The following is a 16,306-nucleotide window of genomic DNA, read 5'->3' as shown; positions in this document are numbered from 1 at the left end:
TGCCAGGTTACTGGAATATAATCGTCCATGGACGTAAACACTCTTACCGACTTTACACCAAAATGCTGAATGAAGCCATGCGGTGGGCGAATGCCATACAGGGAGCGATAGACAGCAAGGTTCCCATTGAAACGCCCACACAGCAACTCATCAGGGACATCAAGGTATCTCCTTTCCTCCCACTGGTGTGCTAGGTTGCTAATGCTAATAACGCTCGCTATGCTAATAACTGTGTGCAATGTCTTGCTATGAAATTTTGTGCTACGTGTGATATTATTTTAACTCCAATTCTTTTCAGTCATGCAAACCTTTGGCAGGGACACACACTGTGTTAAAGTGAGGTACTTGTACTCACTAAGTGTGTGCTGTTATCTCCTTTAAGTCTTCACCTCAACACTAAAGTTTACCTTTTTTCCTGACATACAGTGTTTCCTAGCTGTGCTGCAATGATGATATCAATCACTGCTGTTTCTAAACTGACTTGATGAACTCACTTAAACCTAAACTTCCGCCTGTTTAACATCTGTTTGATCATAATTCATGACCACTTTGCTTTAAGATGACTGACCCAGCTGTCTGTCTGCCCAGGAGAGCAGTTTGAATGTGGAGGCTGTGGAGCAGACCTATTGGAGGAACCCCATCCTGAGATACACCCAGCATCCTTTGCACTCCCCTCTTCTACCTCTGCCCTATGGAGACGTCAGCGTCCACTGTGAGTGTTGCAAGCTATTGCTGTTGTCCTCCCCTGACCCTGACCAGATTAGATATTGCATTTGCATTGTTGGATAAAACACATGAGAAGTGAAGCTGGACCCTGGAACTTTTAACAACCTCTAATTGATCTGAGGCGATCTCTGACTGATCTCGGAGCAGAATAAGGGGTTAAGAGTTATGAAATGTAAAGCGGTGCCACACTACAGGGAGCCAGTGTAATTCAGCCAGGAGTGATGTGTTCCCTGCGTCGAGTGTTTGTGAGAGGTACATAAACATAAAAGCTCATTGGCAAGAATAAAAAAATACAGGTGTCATTATTTTCACAGAAAAATAAAACAGATGGCTGTGTGATCCACCTCTACAGCACTGTGTACTTGGAGGAATATGACAACTTCAGACCAAAAGCCTCCCACTCACTGCCACTTCTGTTTGAAAGTCATCTAATGCCATTTGATTCATTACTACTTAGGGCAGGTATGAAGCCAGGAAACAAGTTTGAATTGGAATTAAAATCCCGTCTCTGTCTGTCTGTCAGTGCAAAAGGAAAAGGGTTACACCAGCCTGCAGGATGAGGCCGTGAAGATTTTCAACTCACTGCAGGAGATGGAGGCAGTGTCAGACCCTGTGCCGATCATCCAGGGAATCCTGCAGACCTGTCAGGACTTGAGGTCATTGAGAGATGAGGTTTACTGTCAGCTGATCAAACAAACCAATCACGTCCCACACCCCAACAGTCCTGCCAATCGCGCCCACTGGCATCTCCTGACCTGTATGAGCTGCACGTTCCTGCCTAGCCGAGGCATCCTACGCTACCTCAAGTTTCACCTCAAAAGGTGCTGTGTGTTTTGGACCCGTGCCGTCAATTCATAACAATCTTGTGGTCACAGGCCACAACTGGTTGAAACTTCTTCTTCATTGTCTTCTTGTCTTTGGGTGTTTGCAGGATTAAGGAGCTGTTCCCTGGTACAGAGATTGAAATGTTCGCTCATTTCATCGGCGAGTCTCTGAAGAAGACCAAGACCAGAGAGTTTGTTCCCTCTCAAGAGGAGATCATGGCACTGCTTACCAGACAGGAAATGACCACCACGGTGTACTGCCACGGAGGAGGCTCCTGCAAGATCTCCATCAACTCACACACCACCGCTGGAGAGGTGAGCGAGCTGCAGTTGCTGCTACACAGGCTATTTTAAATCTTCCTCTGACTATATGCTAATACTAAGCTTTTTTTATCTTGGATTGCTTTGTCAAGGTGGTGGAGAAGCTAATCAGAGGTCTGGCGATGGAGGACAGCAGGAACATGTTTGCACTCTTTGAACACAACAACACTATTGACAGAGCTGTGGAAAGCCGGGTTCTTGTGGCTGATGTTTTGGCTAAATTTGAGAGGTATGTTATCTAACTATTAGATACTATTACAAAGGAAACCAAATACCCATTGAGGTACACCTGTTTTGAATGACAAGCTTGTGTCTTTTCCACCAGACTGGCTGGCAGTGAAGAAGGTGAGGACGACGGCCAATGGAAACTCTATTTTAAGCTGTACTGCTTCCTGGATGTGGAGAGCATGCCAAAAGAAGGAGTGGAGTTTGCCTTCATGTTTGAGCAGGTGTGTTTTACTCCTCTTTTATTCAGATTCTTTCTAATCACATGTTGCAGTTGGTGCTAATGATGATTTGTTGTTCTTTCAGGCTCATGAGAGTTTGACCCGGGGCCACTTCCCTTCCCGAGAAGAGACCCTGCAGCACCTGGCTGCGCTACGCCTGCAGTTTCTATACGGAGACAAAGCACGAGTCACCTGGAGCCTGGAAAACGTCTACCCTGTGGGACGCCTGCGCAGCCGCATTCTCCAGTTTACCAAGGTGGGGGGAGCTTCAGGGTCCGGCCAAACTCTGGAGCGTCGGAGGACCAGCTTCCTGGACGGGACCCTCCGACGGGGGTTGAAGACGGGTTCGATGAAGAAGCAGCGCATGGAGGAAGAGCAGATGTTGGAGATGTGGATAAAGGAGGAGATGTCTGCCACCAGGGCGAGCATCGTGGAGAAGTGGTCCCGCCTCAGGGGTCTGGACCAGCATCAGGCCATGCTCAAATACATGACCATCATCAAGGAGTGGCCAGGGTATGGATCCACACTGTTTGATGTTGAGGTAAGCTTCCTGGGTCTTCGATTTTGGGTTCAGTCAAGGTTTTCTCAGGTTACCTCGCTGAGAAATTGGAAGAGTGCAGCCTGTCGCCTGCAGCTTCATCTGTGGCTATAACTATCAAAAAATGCAAAAAATGGTCATTGACTTGTTTTGTAGATGCAATTTTGATGAACAATATACTTCATAATGAAGGTCAACTCATGTTTCACCAGTTAAATGCTTTTAATATGAAGCTGCAGTATGAAGTGTTCAGCTTGCAGTTTTGCAACATTATGCAACATTTTTTATGGGAATGTTGAGACCAGTTCACAATATATTGCAATATATTGCTGTACTTTCATCAGTGGGCCTTATGCTCAGTCACCATTGTGTTACCTCATCTGGGTTTAGATAGTGACTGAACATTTATTTGTTCAAGATTATTACTTTAATGTGAATCTGTCAGCTTGGTTGATGCCCAGTCTTGTTAAAAAGGTCTCTATCGTCCTCGATACTAATCCAGCAGATTGGATCAGTGCATTTCTATTTGCCATTCCACTGCTCACATTGGACCATGCTCATGTATTCCTGTGCTTGTCTTTATAGTGCAAAGAAGGAGGTTTCCCTCATGATCTGTGGCTGAGTGTAAGTGCTGAAAACGTGTCCGTCTACAAGAGAGGCGAGCCCAAGCCTTTGGAGACTTTCCCATACGAGCACATCATTTTCTTTGGCGCTCCGCAGCCCTGCACCTACAAGATCACTGTGGATGAGAGAGAAATGTTCTTTGAAACACCACAGGTACATCACCTTGTCTGCAGATATTAAATTATGCATGTTTGTAAGAGGAAGCAGGATTTCTGAGTTTCATATGGTTGAAATGCCAGAAAAAAAAACTTGCTTATAAGAAAGTTATTGTAGAAACATCTGTGTATCTTTGCCAGTCTTCTGACCATGTGGTTCATCTGCACATTTCTCCAGGTTGGAGAGATCACAAAGATCATGAAAGCCTACATAAACATGATCGTGAAGAAGCGCTGCAGTGTGAAGTCTGTGTCCAGTTATGGAACCAGCTGGATCAGGTGACTGACTTGACAGGACCCGAAACGTACTCAGCGATAGTTCACCTGACGGATAACAAACAAGCCTGGGGAGAAGAGGCAGAGATGGCGAGAGGATCAAAACACTTGGACAGCTTTTGACTGGCGACACAGACAAACTCCATCCAGAAAGATTCCTTTCTGTACAGACACAAAAATGTTCATCTTTACTGCTTGTGGCAAAAAGTAGGAACATTCAAGCATCTGCACCATTTTAAGCTTTACAGTCCTGAGTGTGGCTTCCCTCTAAACATGTTACTCACTCTCATTAGTCACACTGGTCATGTCTCACATCTTACTTGAAATGTACTTCAGGTATCTTTTAAATATCCTGGAAAACCACACAGAGCTTGCACTCTCATTTTCCACCAAACCCTGTGTCTCACAGTTCAAAGCAGGCATTCATTCAACATCTGAATTAGCATTTTTTTTAATTTCCAGAAGAGTACATTTTATTTAAAATGAGTCAAAAGAATGAGTTGCAGTAGCAAACATACTATGAGTGAGTAGACACCTTTATCCATGTTATTTGGACAGATATTATACCCCATTGTAATGAATGTTCTTCTGAATGGAGATTCCCTCAGGTTACTGCTTAATATAACTGTCCCAGGGAGATTATCTCCCTCATCTTGCCTTATTTGAGTTTTTATTTAACTTTCCTGGACTAATAGATTCAGTGCAGATACAGCCTTTCAGGAATGGAATATGTTAAGTTTCAATGGTAGTTATGGCTTCCAGTGTTGCATTTGCCTCTTAGAAGTCAAATAAATGCAGCAAAAACAAAGAAATTCAATATGAATTACCACTGCATCAGTGGAGATGCAATGTCAGTAACCACTGCAGTCAAGTATTTTCTCAAAAATCAGTTGAGCTGTTTGTGCTTCTATCTTTGAATGAGTCCTTTGTGTTGAGCTGTGTTGCTGTGTACTGACTTGAGAGCACGTCTTTGAAACTCGTAGCTGAAAGTGATGTGTTTTGAGAAGCAGGCAGAATATCGCTAGTTCAGAACGTCTGTGTCTAAAGATGTCTGTTACTGTGTTTTTTTCAGTGATGTCAAAGGCCATGTGAGGGTAGGGTATTTATTTATTGAAGTATCAGTGAATTGGGAGAACAAGCAGAGTGAGCGAGGTGAACAGTGTGCTGGAAATGTGTCGATGCCGTTATCCCACTGCTTTTGTTTATCTATTATTTGTGCATTCAGGGACACAGAAGTGTAGATCCAGAAATAGACAAGTTGTCCATAACTTACTGTTGATTTTCTCCATTTTGTGCCCTGTGTCTGAGCTCTTGTCAACATAAAATAACCTACGTTAAGTGTGTTGTCCCCAACATGCTAAATTCCTTGTATTATCCTGCTAACCTGAGGACACGTCCGCTCCTCCACTGTAAAGGAACACAAAGGAGTCAAGCCTATGACAGACGACTTACAGTATAGTTCATGATAAGAGTATGGTCCAAACATAATGAGCTTAGTATTTACCTCACACTGCATCACCGTCTTCCATTGCTCTCCAATCGTACTCACTTAGGCGATCTGGTCAGCTGCCGGCGGCCACACCAGAGACTGATCTTGCCGTTGACGATGACTGTATTTCTGAGATTTCTGATTGTTTTGAAGAAGAAAAATCAGAAAAATGTTTTATATCAGAATTTAAAGATGCTTTAATAAATTATTGTATTTCAAAAGCTGTTTGTTGTGTCATGTTCTGTCATGTCTTCCAGAGGACAAAACAGTATGTACAGCAAATAATGTAAAAATATATCATGAGACAGCTAGTATAAGTATTAGCACCTATGTGTATTTATACCAAATCACTCTCATTTTTGTGAATAACAAAAAAATGAAATGATAAGAAAAGAGTGAAATGAATGCATATGGTGGGACAAATTATACATTTAGCATTCCTAACAGTATATAAAGTTTGGTGACCTCACATAATCTCCACAATAGCTGCACAATTTATGCTGTGATCATGCAATATGGATATCCGATTCTGATTGCATCAGTGTTAATATTGGACTGTACTTAAATGAAGATGTGATGTGGCATTGCAGACATATTAGCAGCTCTGTACTTGTACTTCTATATCTGTCAGATATCCCAGATGTCTCGGAATTATAACCTGTACGGTTTTTCGCACTCGGGTTCTCGTTATTACGATCTGAACGATATGACTGGAACGCACCATTGGAGGTCTAATCAGCCGGAGTGATTGTCGACACCTGTGCAGGTCAGCAGGGCCTTTGAACGTTCCACAGGTGAAGGTCGCTGGTTAGTTAACTTTTTTAAAATGGTGAACTGAAATAAATGAGTGGATAAATTAAAAAAAAAAAAAAAAAAAGAAAGGGAAAAACTACCCGTTAGCTATGTTTCACTTTGTTTCACGGTTTCTCTACATGTTTTCCAAGGTGCAACAGATAACTTCGTAATGCCTATAAGATCAAGATACACTGTTTCATAGATCAGTTAAAACTGTAGCAATTCATTTATAAAGAGTAATGGATTTAACGTTCCAGTCAGCTGTCAATTCTGCTCTTTCAAATGTCACTAAAGTCATTTATAAGAGGTTTCTCTGTTTCTAATAAGCCGTCAGCAAAGTCAGGTATCTGACTGAATCTTAGTAAGTCCGTATAAGTCTTTAGCTGTGGACGCTGATCTGTTGATAATGAATTAATTTTAGCGCAGATGCTCTGAAGCCTTTTTGCAGAGAGGAAATAGCCAAAAATGAATTTATAATATATCTGTCGATGTAATGTGTCATGCTGAAGGAGGATAAACAGCTTTTTTCACAGCTTGAGCTTTATGTCCTATTCAGCATTAATAAAGTCATTATTTAAAGCATTTAAGTGTAGAAAGGAAGCCTTGTTGAAAAGCAGCAAAGGCAACATAAATGATCTTTTACATATATTGAACATTGCTGAAGACTTTTCGGATGTTTCCCTCTGCAGCTGTTTTCATGACGTCAGCGTCAGGAGTGCATGACGTCAGCCTCGTAAACTGGAGGTCCAGCCTTCAGTGTGGCTCCTCACACGCGTTAGTTTGTTCCTTATTTCCACGGAGTCGATGGTTTCCTCTCGCTTCACAATGTCCGGAGTTTGCAGAGCTTCAGTCGCGGTGTCTGCCTTGATTTTCTGCGGTATTATCATGACCGCAGAGGCGCAGACTCCTTCTCCGGCTCCGAGTAAGTGTCTTTTTTTAAGCTTTAGCTGCTGTGCTTTGTTTTGTCCAGCCACAGTCAGATCAGGCGGCTGTCACATGACAGCAGCAAAATGGATTTTCTGTAATCATATGAACGATAAACATCTCAGTTCACTCGCCTCGTTACGGACAAACAGAGAGAACTTTACCCTGTTTTTTTCTTGTAGTAAAGTATGTCAGTCTGACTCGCTGAGAACTTTGTTGTTGGGAGTACTGCAAATGATGTCACTGCAGAAAATCAGACCTCTTTATTTACTTTCTTGGAAGCCCGTTTATACAACGGCTGGGACCCACAAAAACCCCACACAGTTCCTTACCTCTGTTTCAGATCCTTGTGCCTCCAGATCCAACACCAGCTGTGCTGAATGCCTGCAGAATGTGACAGTAAGTCAAACCAGGGCAAACACCATATTCTTTATTCTGCATCCTGATTCTGATATCATCCTGATTCCAAAGAAGTTGGAACTTTGTGTGAAACATGAATAAAAACAGAATGCAGTAATTTTCAAATGAACTTGTGTAATTGCAGCAGTTTTAGGAAGTGTCCCTGAGCCCATGTAGTCATATCCTTTATGCGGTCACGTGTTCACAAAGTGGTGAACCTCGCTTTATCCTTGTGAAGAACTTTCACAACTACCCCTTTCATACCCAATCATGACACTCTCACCTCTTACCAATGAACCTGTTTATCTGTGGAATGCACCAAACAGGCGTTCCACAACTTTCCCAGTCTTTCGTTGCTCCTGTCCCAACGTGTTTGAAACGTGCTGCTGACGTCAAATTCAGAATAAGCAGATATTTACAAAAATCGGTGAAGTTGATGAGGTCAAACATTAAATATATTGTCTTTGTACTGCTTTCATTTGGACATATATCAGAAATTATTAGCAAATTGTCACATTCTGTTTTATGCATCTTTTATGCAGCGTCCAAACTATTTTGGAATCAGGTTTTTGTATACGAGCATATGTATACTCTATACTTTGTTTTGTTCATGATGTTTTACTATAAATACCGAAGATAAGACACTAAGCACAGTGTTTGTTGCTGTTTTTGTTGCAGTGCTTGTGGTGCACGCCAACCAAACAATGCCTTGACTACCCTATAGGAAACATCCTGCCCCCCAGCAGTGTGTGTCCATTGAATGATGCCCGGTGGGGGCTGTGTTGGGGTAAGAACTTTAGGCCTTAGATAACCATTAATCTGAGTTTTACCTGCAAGTATTTTGGATATTTTAGGGTTTGATGGTTGGAATGTGTGTGAATATTTTAAGGCTTTGAATTGTCAGTCCCACAAAAAAGCTATGTGAAGACCTGACCTTGCCTTAGGAATTTGGGATGAGCATTGATCCTGTGTTCTGTAATTATAGGGGTCAAACAACAAATCAATCAGCAGATTACTCAATAGTGAACATAATTGTTAATTACAGCCCTTTTATAGGACTTTTTTCAAATAAAGTCAGTAGATGCGTCTTACTAATTGATTACTTGACTTCATAATGATTCAGTAGCTAATTATCTCCACAGAAGAACCATATCAAACTTCTAACTGGCTTATCATCTACTAAAACCACCCAGTTGTTAACTAAAATCCAGAAGTGTCTGTTCAGTAGGATTTATGATGTGATGACCTTTATTGAACATGAGTGTTTCCTGTCGCTCTCTGTGCATGTGCCTCTGATTTCCAGTAAACTTCCAGATTCTGATCATCACCATGTCAGTGCTGGCTGGCATCATCATCATCAGCATCTTCATTTGCTGCTTCTGCTGCTGCAAGTGTGAACGATTCGGGTAAGCATCGAGTCACATGAAGCGTTAACTGTGAAATCTGGTTCAACGTGGAAGGAGGAGGACGGGTGGGGAGAAAACACAAAGGGCTGCTTTTCTGCGAGGGTGGGCTGACACCGCCGTCTCCAAAAGCCTGCCAGAATTTGTATCTGCAGTTTAGCTCTGAAAATAACATTGCCATTTTTATTAAGGCATGCTGTTGCTCCTTCTAAAAGCTTATTCATTGACAGTGATGTCTTTGCTTAAAATAATTCACTATGGGACTAATTAACTGACTATTATTTGCACTGTATTTGGCTTAAGTCTCACCATGTCATTTATATATTGCAATGTCAGTGTGGATTCTTTTATCATTATTACTAATATAATCACATATTCTTGAATTCCAGAAACAAAAGGGAAGACGCAAAGGTGGAGCGACAAAACCGCATGAGGAAGGCTCGACAGAAAGAGAGGTCAATAACCAATTTAATGACTTTATACTCAAATACAAAATGCAAGGATTAGTTTCCGTCACTCAGTAGAAATATAGCCGTAAACAGGCTCTCCTACATGTGGCACTGCTGTCATGTTAGGTAAATAAACACATATTCATTATGATCAAGGGTGCAAAAAGAAACCTTTTTCCTGTCTCGCATGATGCAGATGGAAAACTAGCGGCCACATTTAAACACATCTCATCGATCACCACCTCCATGCACTAAAATGAAGTTTTATTCATATTAATGTTATTTTATTGATTATCGGATTTATAATGTGTATGATTTTGGTCCAGATAAACAATATAATATAATTTTTAATGTTATTTAAGATGTGAAATATGTTTTTGGCGTATACCATCAGCATATTACAGCAGTGCTTTGTGTTGATCTGCCAGGAGTCAAACACTGCAGGCTCGAGTGCAGCCAGCGATCTCTGTTGTCTAACAGTTTGTCTTTGTTTCTTCCCCAACAGGAGAACAGAAATGCAGCTGAGACATGATGAAATCAGGCAGAAATACGGTGAGACACATTTCTTGTTTGAAGGGATTAATACACGTAAACCTGGAATGTCAAAGGTGTTTGTTTTCACTCAGCTTTTTTTTTTTCACATGCACAGTGATGAAACAGTACAGTAAAAAACACAGAAAGATAACATAGATACAATAAAATAAAGAAATTTGAATGATGAAACAAGGGAACAGCAAAAAGTCTTAACTGTTGAGACAAAAAAGGAACAACAAATTTGATTCAGTAGTGCCATCTACTGGTGAAAATATACAACGCACATACCTGATACACGTTAAATTTCAACATTTTTGACTACAATGATGGCAAGGATGTTGGAGTTCATTGCATTAAACCTTCATTTTTAATATCATTCTCTCCATTGTTCTTTTCAGGTCTGGCAAAGGATAATCCATACGCCCGTATGGACAATCATTGAGAAGAATCTCAGCTGTGATTCCTTAAACAAATCCCTTAAGATGATCTTACTGATGCCATAGATGATACACACGTAGCATTTGATAAACTGTGATTATCTGATTGGATTTCAGACGGTTGGTGTTGTCAACAACACGCTCTGAAATCGTTTTGACGGGGTTCGCACTATATTTTAAACATGATCTCATCACCTAATATTTCTTTTTTTTATACATGATTGCTCTCTGCTGTTATGCTAGATTAATATTTCTTATGCCTTCATTTTGATGTGAGGAAATTAGAGGGAATTCTGGTCAGTTAACTTGTTTTTCTGTCCACACAGGAAATTACAAAGCAAACACAGTAAGATTTTATATAACTCCAGAGCAGATCAGTGCATGTGGTGCTTCTTTTATAATACGCAGTCTCATTTTTACACTATATTTGTAATATACACAATTTTACTGATCGTCATTCATGTCTAAGATACAACATCTTGTATAAATGTTCATTTATAACATGTAACAGTTTTTACACTTTTTTTGGATCAAATTGTGACCATCTTGAAATTAAATGGATACGTTTTTTTTGGGGGGGGGGGGGGGACCTTTTAATTTCCAAATTCACAAATTTGCTCAATTTTTATGCACATCCACTCAAACACAAATACAAGTGGGGTCAACCAAAATACAAAGTGTTTTTTGTGAAAATAAAAACAAAAGAAACTGTTTAATACCGACAAAGTATGAAACCATAAGTCCCACGTGAAAATCAATGTCATCATTTTGCTCTCATCTCACACTTCCTCTTTGGTATTTAGTAAGGACATGCAAACCTTTCTTCTCTATTCGTACATCCTTTATGATGTCCCTTCAACTTTCATATTCAGCAACCCTTGCTAACTCTATCACCGTCCTGACAAGGAGGCACACCGTGGACATTTCATTTCAAGAGAACAATTTGCCATTTAATTTTTATTGCCATCTGGGCCCAGCCCTTCAGTGATTATCGAAAAAATAAAACATAGTCTCCCAATAAATACTAATAATCTTTTAAACTGAGTCTTCGTGACCTAGTGAGTTTGTGTTTCTTTAGATTTTATCCCATAAATAAGAACTGTTTATCCTTCATCAGTCTTCTTTCTAAAGGAAACATTTATTACCATCATATTTGTGGTTGGTTTGTTGTCTCTCTTGCTCAAACTACTGTAGAGTTCAAGTTTAATAAGTGAACTATGTGAATCTTTAGTTTAAATCTTCTGAGTGGGTTAAAGGGGGGTTTGCAGAGGGGCCCTTTTGTTTTACGTATCTCACGGGTATGCGCAAATTATCTTGCGCGCTCACGTATCCGCGGCCCCGAGGAAAAGCGGAGCACGTGACCGTTTTGGTCGAATTACAGCCCACGTTTCAGTGCGCGCTCCTGGTCCTAGCGAAAGAGCCGGAGGAGCTGATAACCCGCTTCACCGTTAACAGCCTGTCTGCACGTTTTCAATAAATCCGGGGAAAATAGCACAATGTCCGAAGAAAAGCCAAAGGTCAGTAACTCTCACGGTGTTTCTCTGCCGCCATCCGCTCATGATGCCAGCTGTAAGTTAACGTTAGCACGTTCTGCTAAGCTAGCCCTGCTTCCAGGCTCCAGATACCGCATTTGAGCGGGTCGACGGAGAAAACAAAGGTTGACCAATTTGCGGATCTTTTGGCTTTAGGCGCACAGTCGTCGTGTTTGCACTGCCCCACCAGCATCAGTGTCTGCTACTGCTACTCACGGGTTTGCCGTTAAACGGAGCGAGGTTCGCCATCGTCGGTATCAGAGATTGGCAGTGAAATGAATGATTTGTTTTTCCTTTCATTTGCGCCATTGTGGCTCTCTGCGCCAGTTCGCATGGGGACTAGCTTGCTATGCTAACCAGGGGAAGAAGCTAAAGGAGTAACGGTGTATGAGAGCGCTGTTTGGACGCTGAAGCCCGCCTCTAGGAGCAAGCTGGTCTCATAAATATGGCTAACTTAAATTAGCCGGCTAGTTAACTTTGCTGTTGTTGCAGATTGACGTTATGCCGGTGTTCAGATTAACGGGCGGCCATCAACGGAATGCGTCGGTGGTTGCTTGTAGTAACGGCAGATGTTGAAAACAGGAAGAGGAAGCGTCTTCCTGAATGATTTTTAGTCTTAATAAATTTCAATACACTCTCATCTGGGTCTTTGTGTCGCCTGTAAGTTACGTGAGTGTAATGGTGTCACGATTCAGTGGCCGCACACTGAAGTCGATGTCATTCCAGTAAGGACAACAGTTACCTGATCACAGGTGTGTCGCTGCTGCTGCTGATGATGATGATGATGACGGGTTTTGTTGCAGGAAGGAGTGAAGACGGAGAACGACCACATTAACCTCAAGGTAGCTGGTCAGGATGGGTCAGTCGTACAGTTCAAAATCAAAAGGCATACTCCACTCAGCAAACTAATGAAGGCATACTGCGAAAGACAGGTACGTTTATTCTGAAAGGCTGAAACATAAACTTCTCATACCGTGTGCTAACTGTTGACTTCTGAGCTTACTATCAAGCTGTTTATATTGTTTTGATGATGACTAACTGAATGCAAAATCTCACTAAAATGCTGTTTGTCTGTTTTCTTTCACAGGGATTGTCAATCCGTCAGATAAGGTTTAGGTTTGATGGACAGCCAATTAATGAAACAGACACACCTGCACAGGTTGGTGAAAGCTGATTGTTGAGTGTGTTTTTACAGTTCGTTTTTGGTCAGTCATACTTGATTTCTATTTCTTAAAGCACAAACTGAGGAGTATTTGTCAGAGCACATGCATTAGTTCTTTACTCAACATCCATCCATCAGTGATGGAGACAGTGAAGATGGCGCCATTAATCGTCGTTCATTATGTGAGCCTGTGTGTGCTGTGAGTCCTCTTGGACTGTGTGGTGGAGAGGAGACTCCCGCTGTGATTTTTAATTGCACATTATATGTCTTTATGATATCTAAATTGATTTGTATCAGAAGTGAAAGACAGTTTGCTCCTTTTTAAATGTCCCCATTTATTGGCCTAATTGCAGTAATCATTGAGCTTCATCTAACAGTACGTAACTTTTGTTTCATTTCGACACACCCAGCCCAGCAGATTCCCTGTTTCCACTCATAATGCTAAGCTAAGCTAATCACTAGCTGGCCTCTAGCTTCATTTTGAGCTTACCAACATGAGAGTGGTGTTGATCTTTATCTAAATCTTGGCAAAAGCACTGATAAGGATATTTTCTCAAAATGCCAGATGAATGTTGATCGTATTTGTGTGATCAGTGTGAAAATATATGATACTGTCATGTGGAGGGATGGGTGTTATCTTTGTTGGCTCAAGGTGAAAATGATTTTTGGAAGACACCTGATAACACACCCAGCGCGAAGAGCAGCGTTCATTCAGGGCTGCGTATGGTTTTAAACGTACCCCTGTATGATACCAGAGTTTGAGTGCTGAAACTAAAGCAATGCGTTTCTTCAGTAACTTACTGTGAGGATGTTTATTTTGCAACCTTTTTCTTTCATTTAACAAAAGAAGCCAAAGGTTAAAACACAAGCAGCCATCCAGGAAATTACAAATTACACACAAGACATTTGTCTAAAAATGCTGACAAAAACACAAACTAATGCCAGCTTGTGGTGCTTTTGACACTTTGGTATTTGTGCCAAAACGTTTTGAGGGTTTGATGCCCAACTCTTAGCATATCCTCAGGAATAAATGACTTCTTGGCTCTTAAACGACTGATGTCTTCTTGTTTTGTTCTTGCAGCTGGAGATGGAGGATGAGGACACTATTGATGTATTTCAACAACAGACAGGAGGAGTCTGTTCTTAAGTGGGATGTGGACTCTTGGAAGAACATCCACACCATTATTTTCATGTTGTATTTGTTTATTTCTGTTTTTACTTGATTCTTTTTTTTCCCCACTGTGCGTGGCTACACGTCAGGCTCTTCACAACATCAAAGATCCAAGTTGTTGGTTGTTGTTTTTTTTTTCATTTGGGGCCAAATCCTCACTTTGAGATGCAGGGTAATTTTTTAAAAAACAGGCTTTCTTCACATAAATGGATGATTTGAAATTATCCGAGGCAGGGACACGGCTCAGACCAGATATGGCTCGTAATGAAAAAAACAAAACAAAACAAAACACTGCTTTCTTTTGATGTTGAGACGACCTCCTGCATGTCTCATAAACCATAAGCTGAACTACATGCCAAAATCTTTTTGTTTGTTTTTTGTTTTTTTTTTAATTTTTGTTTCAGTTTCCCAGACCATTGTAAACATTCAAATTCAGGATGGACGTGTGTGTTTTTTCCATGTACTTGATATTGCAATGAGGAAGACTGCTGGAAAGGAGCCTGTGGTTTCTCTCCACAGACGGGAACCGCTATGACATATTTCTCATGTAACTTTTAGTAGTCTTCTTTTTAAATGAACAGTTAAATGATTTGTTGTATCCATGTCCATTTTAGCTTAAATATTTGCTGAGAAAAATGCAGAGAAAGATGCATATGGATGGTTTACCTCATTGCTGTCACCCTCAATGCAGATTTTACTGAATGGTAAATAAAGTACAGTAATGTTTCTGGACCAAAAAGCTAAATGAACAGTGTTCTTTTATAAAAGGGTTTGGTTAATATATAAACTGTGGATGTAAAAGGGATACCGTGACTCTAACAGTGGTCTCAAATTGATTTTCTTTCCATCTTTTCAGGGCTTAAGAATAAAAATAATTCACCTTCACCAGTCCAGAAATTGAGTGATCTCATCTAAGATTATACACATCTCATATTTCGTTGTACAGACAAATATTGAGTCAATGCTGTGTTGCCAATCTGAACCCATTTGTCCATCAGTTTATCCAAACATCATCAACAGATGCTTAGTTTGTTTTGACTCGTGTGTTGGTAGAAATCTTGTTTTATAAGAATGTCCGCCTTCATTTTAAACATTCACGTTTGTTAGATTTGCAAGGTGACCATGGCAGATATTCCACTTTTTGTACATTATTTGTTGTCCCTATACTGTATACAATAAATATAGTTTGATACTCAACCTCTTGAATTATATACATATATTACCCTCCATTTGCATGCTATAAAATTAATATTTTAGCTGTTCTGCACGACACAATGCGGCGCAAATGTTTTGAAATATTCACATCTTGGGTAGAAATGAACATGCAGCTGTTAAGAGGTGTAAGGGAGGACTGCTGGCTGCATGATGAAATGATCAGGCCTAGCCGGGATGGTGGTTTGATCTGCGGTGAGCGTTTAGTGTAACCAGAGTCGCAAATAAACATTCTGGCCACTAATTTGTTATTGTGGAAACCAGGAGTCATTGTCTCCAGATGTGAAGCCAAGCAGCAGAGGTGAATTTGTCCAAGGCCACAATTAAGTGTTGTTTTAGTGTCCCTTGAAAAGACTTGAAGATATTAAAAGAAGCTCATCTGTAAGCAGGGATTTGATCCCGCGTGGACGATACCCTTTACGTACACTAGAGGGCATTGTTGTTCTGAAGATCGAGAGGGTCACTGCTCGCGTTGCTGAATCCACACATCTCCAGCTCTGAAATTAAAACACAAAGACACGTTTGTTGCTCCACTCCAGCCTTGTGAAGGCCATAACTTCACGAGTCTTCTCTTATTTAAGAGGACTTCATTTCACAGATGTTGCTTCACTGTGCAGCCAGATGAACTCCCTGGGAGCCTCCTCACACTGGTCTGATTGTGCTGCCTTTATTTTTGGCATCTCCTTTGCATTTTATATTTCCTCGTGGAGATATCTGAAGCCTCGCGTATTTCCCCAGACCTCTCAGAGATGCAGCTGCAAGGTGCCCCCTCCACCCATACATTTGAACCCCCCTCTGGTTTCCAATGCACAGCCTCTTGGATGAATATATGTTGTGTTTGATGAGAAGCTAATTCACCAGTTAAACTGTTTCAGGGTTGTTTTTCATG

The 16,306-nt window shown here is 41.0% G+C and overlaps 3 protein-coding genes across 3 annotated transcripts in view; all 3 read left to right on the top strand.

Annotated features, from left to right (window-relative positions):
* myo10l3 (myosin X, like 3) overlaps positions 1–5,620 on the top strand; it is a 57,486-nt gene extending 51,866 nt beyond the window's left edge. Inside the window, exons 33-41 of the mRNA XM_070975631.1 lie at positions 7–164; positions 589–712; positions 1,250–1,547; positions 1,658–1,865; positions 1,964–2,100; positions 2,197–2,320; positions 2,403–2,858; positions 3,441–3,632; positions 3,813–5,620. Coding sequence (XP_070831732.1) covers positions 7–164; positions 589–712; positions 1,250–1,547; positions 1,658–1,865; positions 1,964–2,100; positions 2,197–2,320; positions 2,403–2,858; positions 3,441–3,632; positions 3,813–3,917 — 1,802 coding nt within the window. The 3' untranslated portion in view covers positions 3,918–5,620. The remainder of the gene's footprint in view (positions 1–6; positions 165–588; positions 713–1,249; positions 1,548–1,657; positions 1,866–1,963; positions 2,101–2,196; positions 2,321–2,402; positions 2,859–3,440; positions 3,633–3,812) is intronic.
* A 1,332-nt stretch (positions 5,621–6,952) lies between these two features.
* pttg1ipb (PTTG1 interacting protein b) lies at positions 6,953–10,855 on the top strand. The gene is made up of 7 exons (XM_070975738.1): positions 6,953–7,116; positions 7,462–7,517; positions 8,196–8,304; positions 8,821–8,923; positions 9,310–9,375; positions 9,875–9,921; positions 10,302–10,855. The coding sequence occupies exons 1-7, from the start codon at positions 6,999–7,001 to the stop codon at positions 10,343–10,345; spliced, it is 543 nt and encodes a 180-aa protein (XP_070831839.1). The 5' UTR covers positions 6,953–6,998; the 3' UTR covers positions 10,346–10,855.
* An 869-nt stretch (positions 10,856–11,724) lies between these two features.
* Positions 11,725–15,402, top strand: sumo3b (small ubiquitin like modifier 3b). The gene is made up of 4 exons (XM_070976429.1): positions 11,725–11,857; positions 12,676–12,804; positions 12,960–13,031; positions 14,116–15,402. Exons 1-4 carry the CDS (start codon positions 11,837–11,839, stop codon positions 14,179–14,181), a joined length of 288 nt encoding a protein of 95 aa, XP_070832530.1. The 5' UTR covers positions 11,725–11,836; the 3' UTR covers positions 14,182–15,402.
* Positions 15,403–16,306: the final 904 nt, after the last annotated feature.

The sequence above is a fragment of the Chaetodon trifascialis genome, chromosome 12 (genome assembly GCF_039877785.1).
Source record: "Chaetodon trifascialis isolate fChaTrf1 chromosome 12, fChaTrf1.hap1, whole genome shotgun sequence".
Classification (NCBI taxonomy): domain Eukaryota; kingdom Metazoa; phylum Chordata; class Actinopteri; order Chaetodontiformes; family Chaetodontidae; genus Chaetodon; species Chaetodon trifascialis.
The sequence above is the reverse complement of the archived record's forward strand: the minus strand, read 5'-3'. Positions and strand labels throughout refer to the sequence as shown.

Bases quoted from the DNA above. Each gene is read 5' to 3' on its own strand.
- sumo3b (XM_070976429.1), top strand. From the start codon at position 11,837: ATGTCCGAAGAAAAGCCAAAG. The intron at 11,858-12,675 runs GTCAGTAACTCT...GTTTTGTTGCAG, and splicing joins TGTCCGAAGAAAAGCCAAAG to GAAGGAGTGAAGACGGAGAA. The intron at 13,032-14,115 runs GTTGGTGAAAGC...TTGTTCTTGCAG, and splicing joins AAACAGACACACCTGCACAG to CTGGAGATGGAGGATGAGGA.
- pttg1ipb (XM_070975738.1), top strand. From the start codon at position 6,999: ATGGTTTCCTCTCGCTTCACAATGTCCGGAGTTTGCAGAGCTTCAGTC. The intron at 7,117-7,461 runs GTAAGTGTCTTT...CCTCTGTTTCAG, and splicing joins GACTCCTTCTCCGGCTCCGA to ATCCTTGTGCCTCCAGATCC. The intron at 9,922-10,301 runs GTGAGACACATT...TGTTCTTTTCAG, and splicing joins TGAAATCAGGCAGAAATACG to GTCTGGCAAAGGATAATCCA.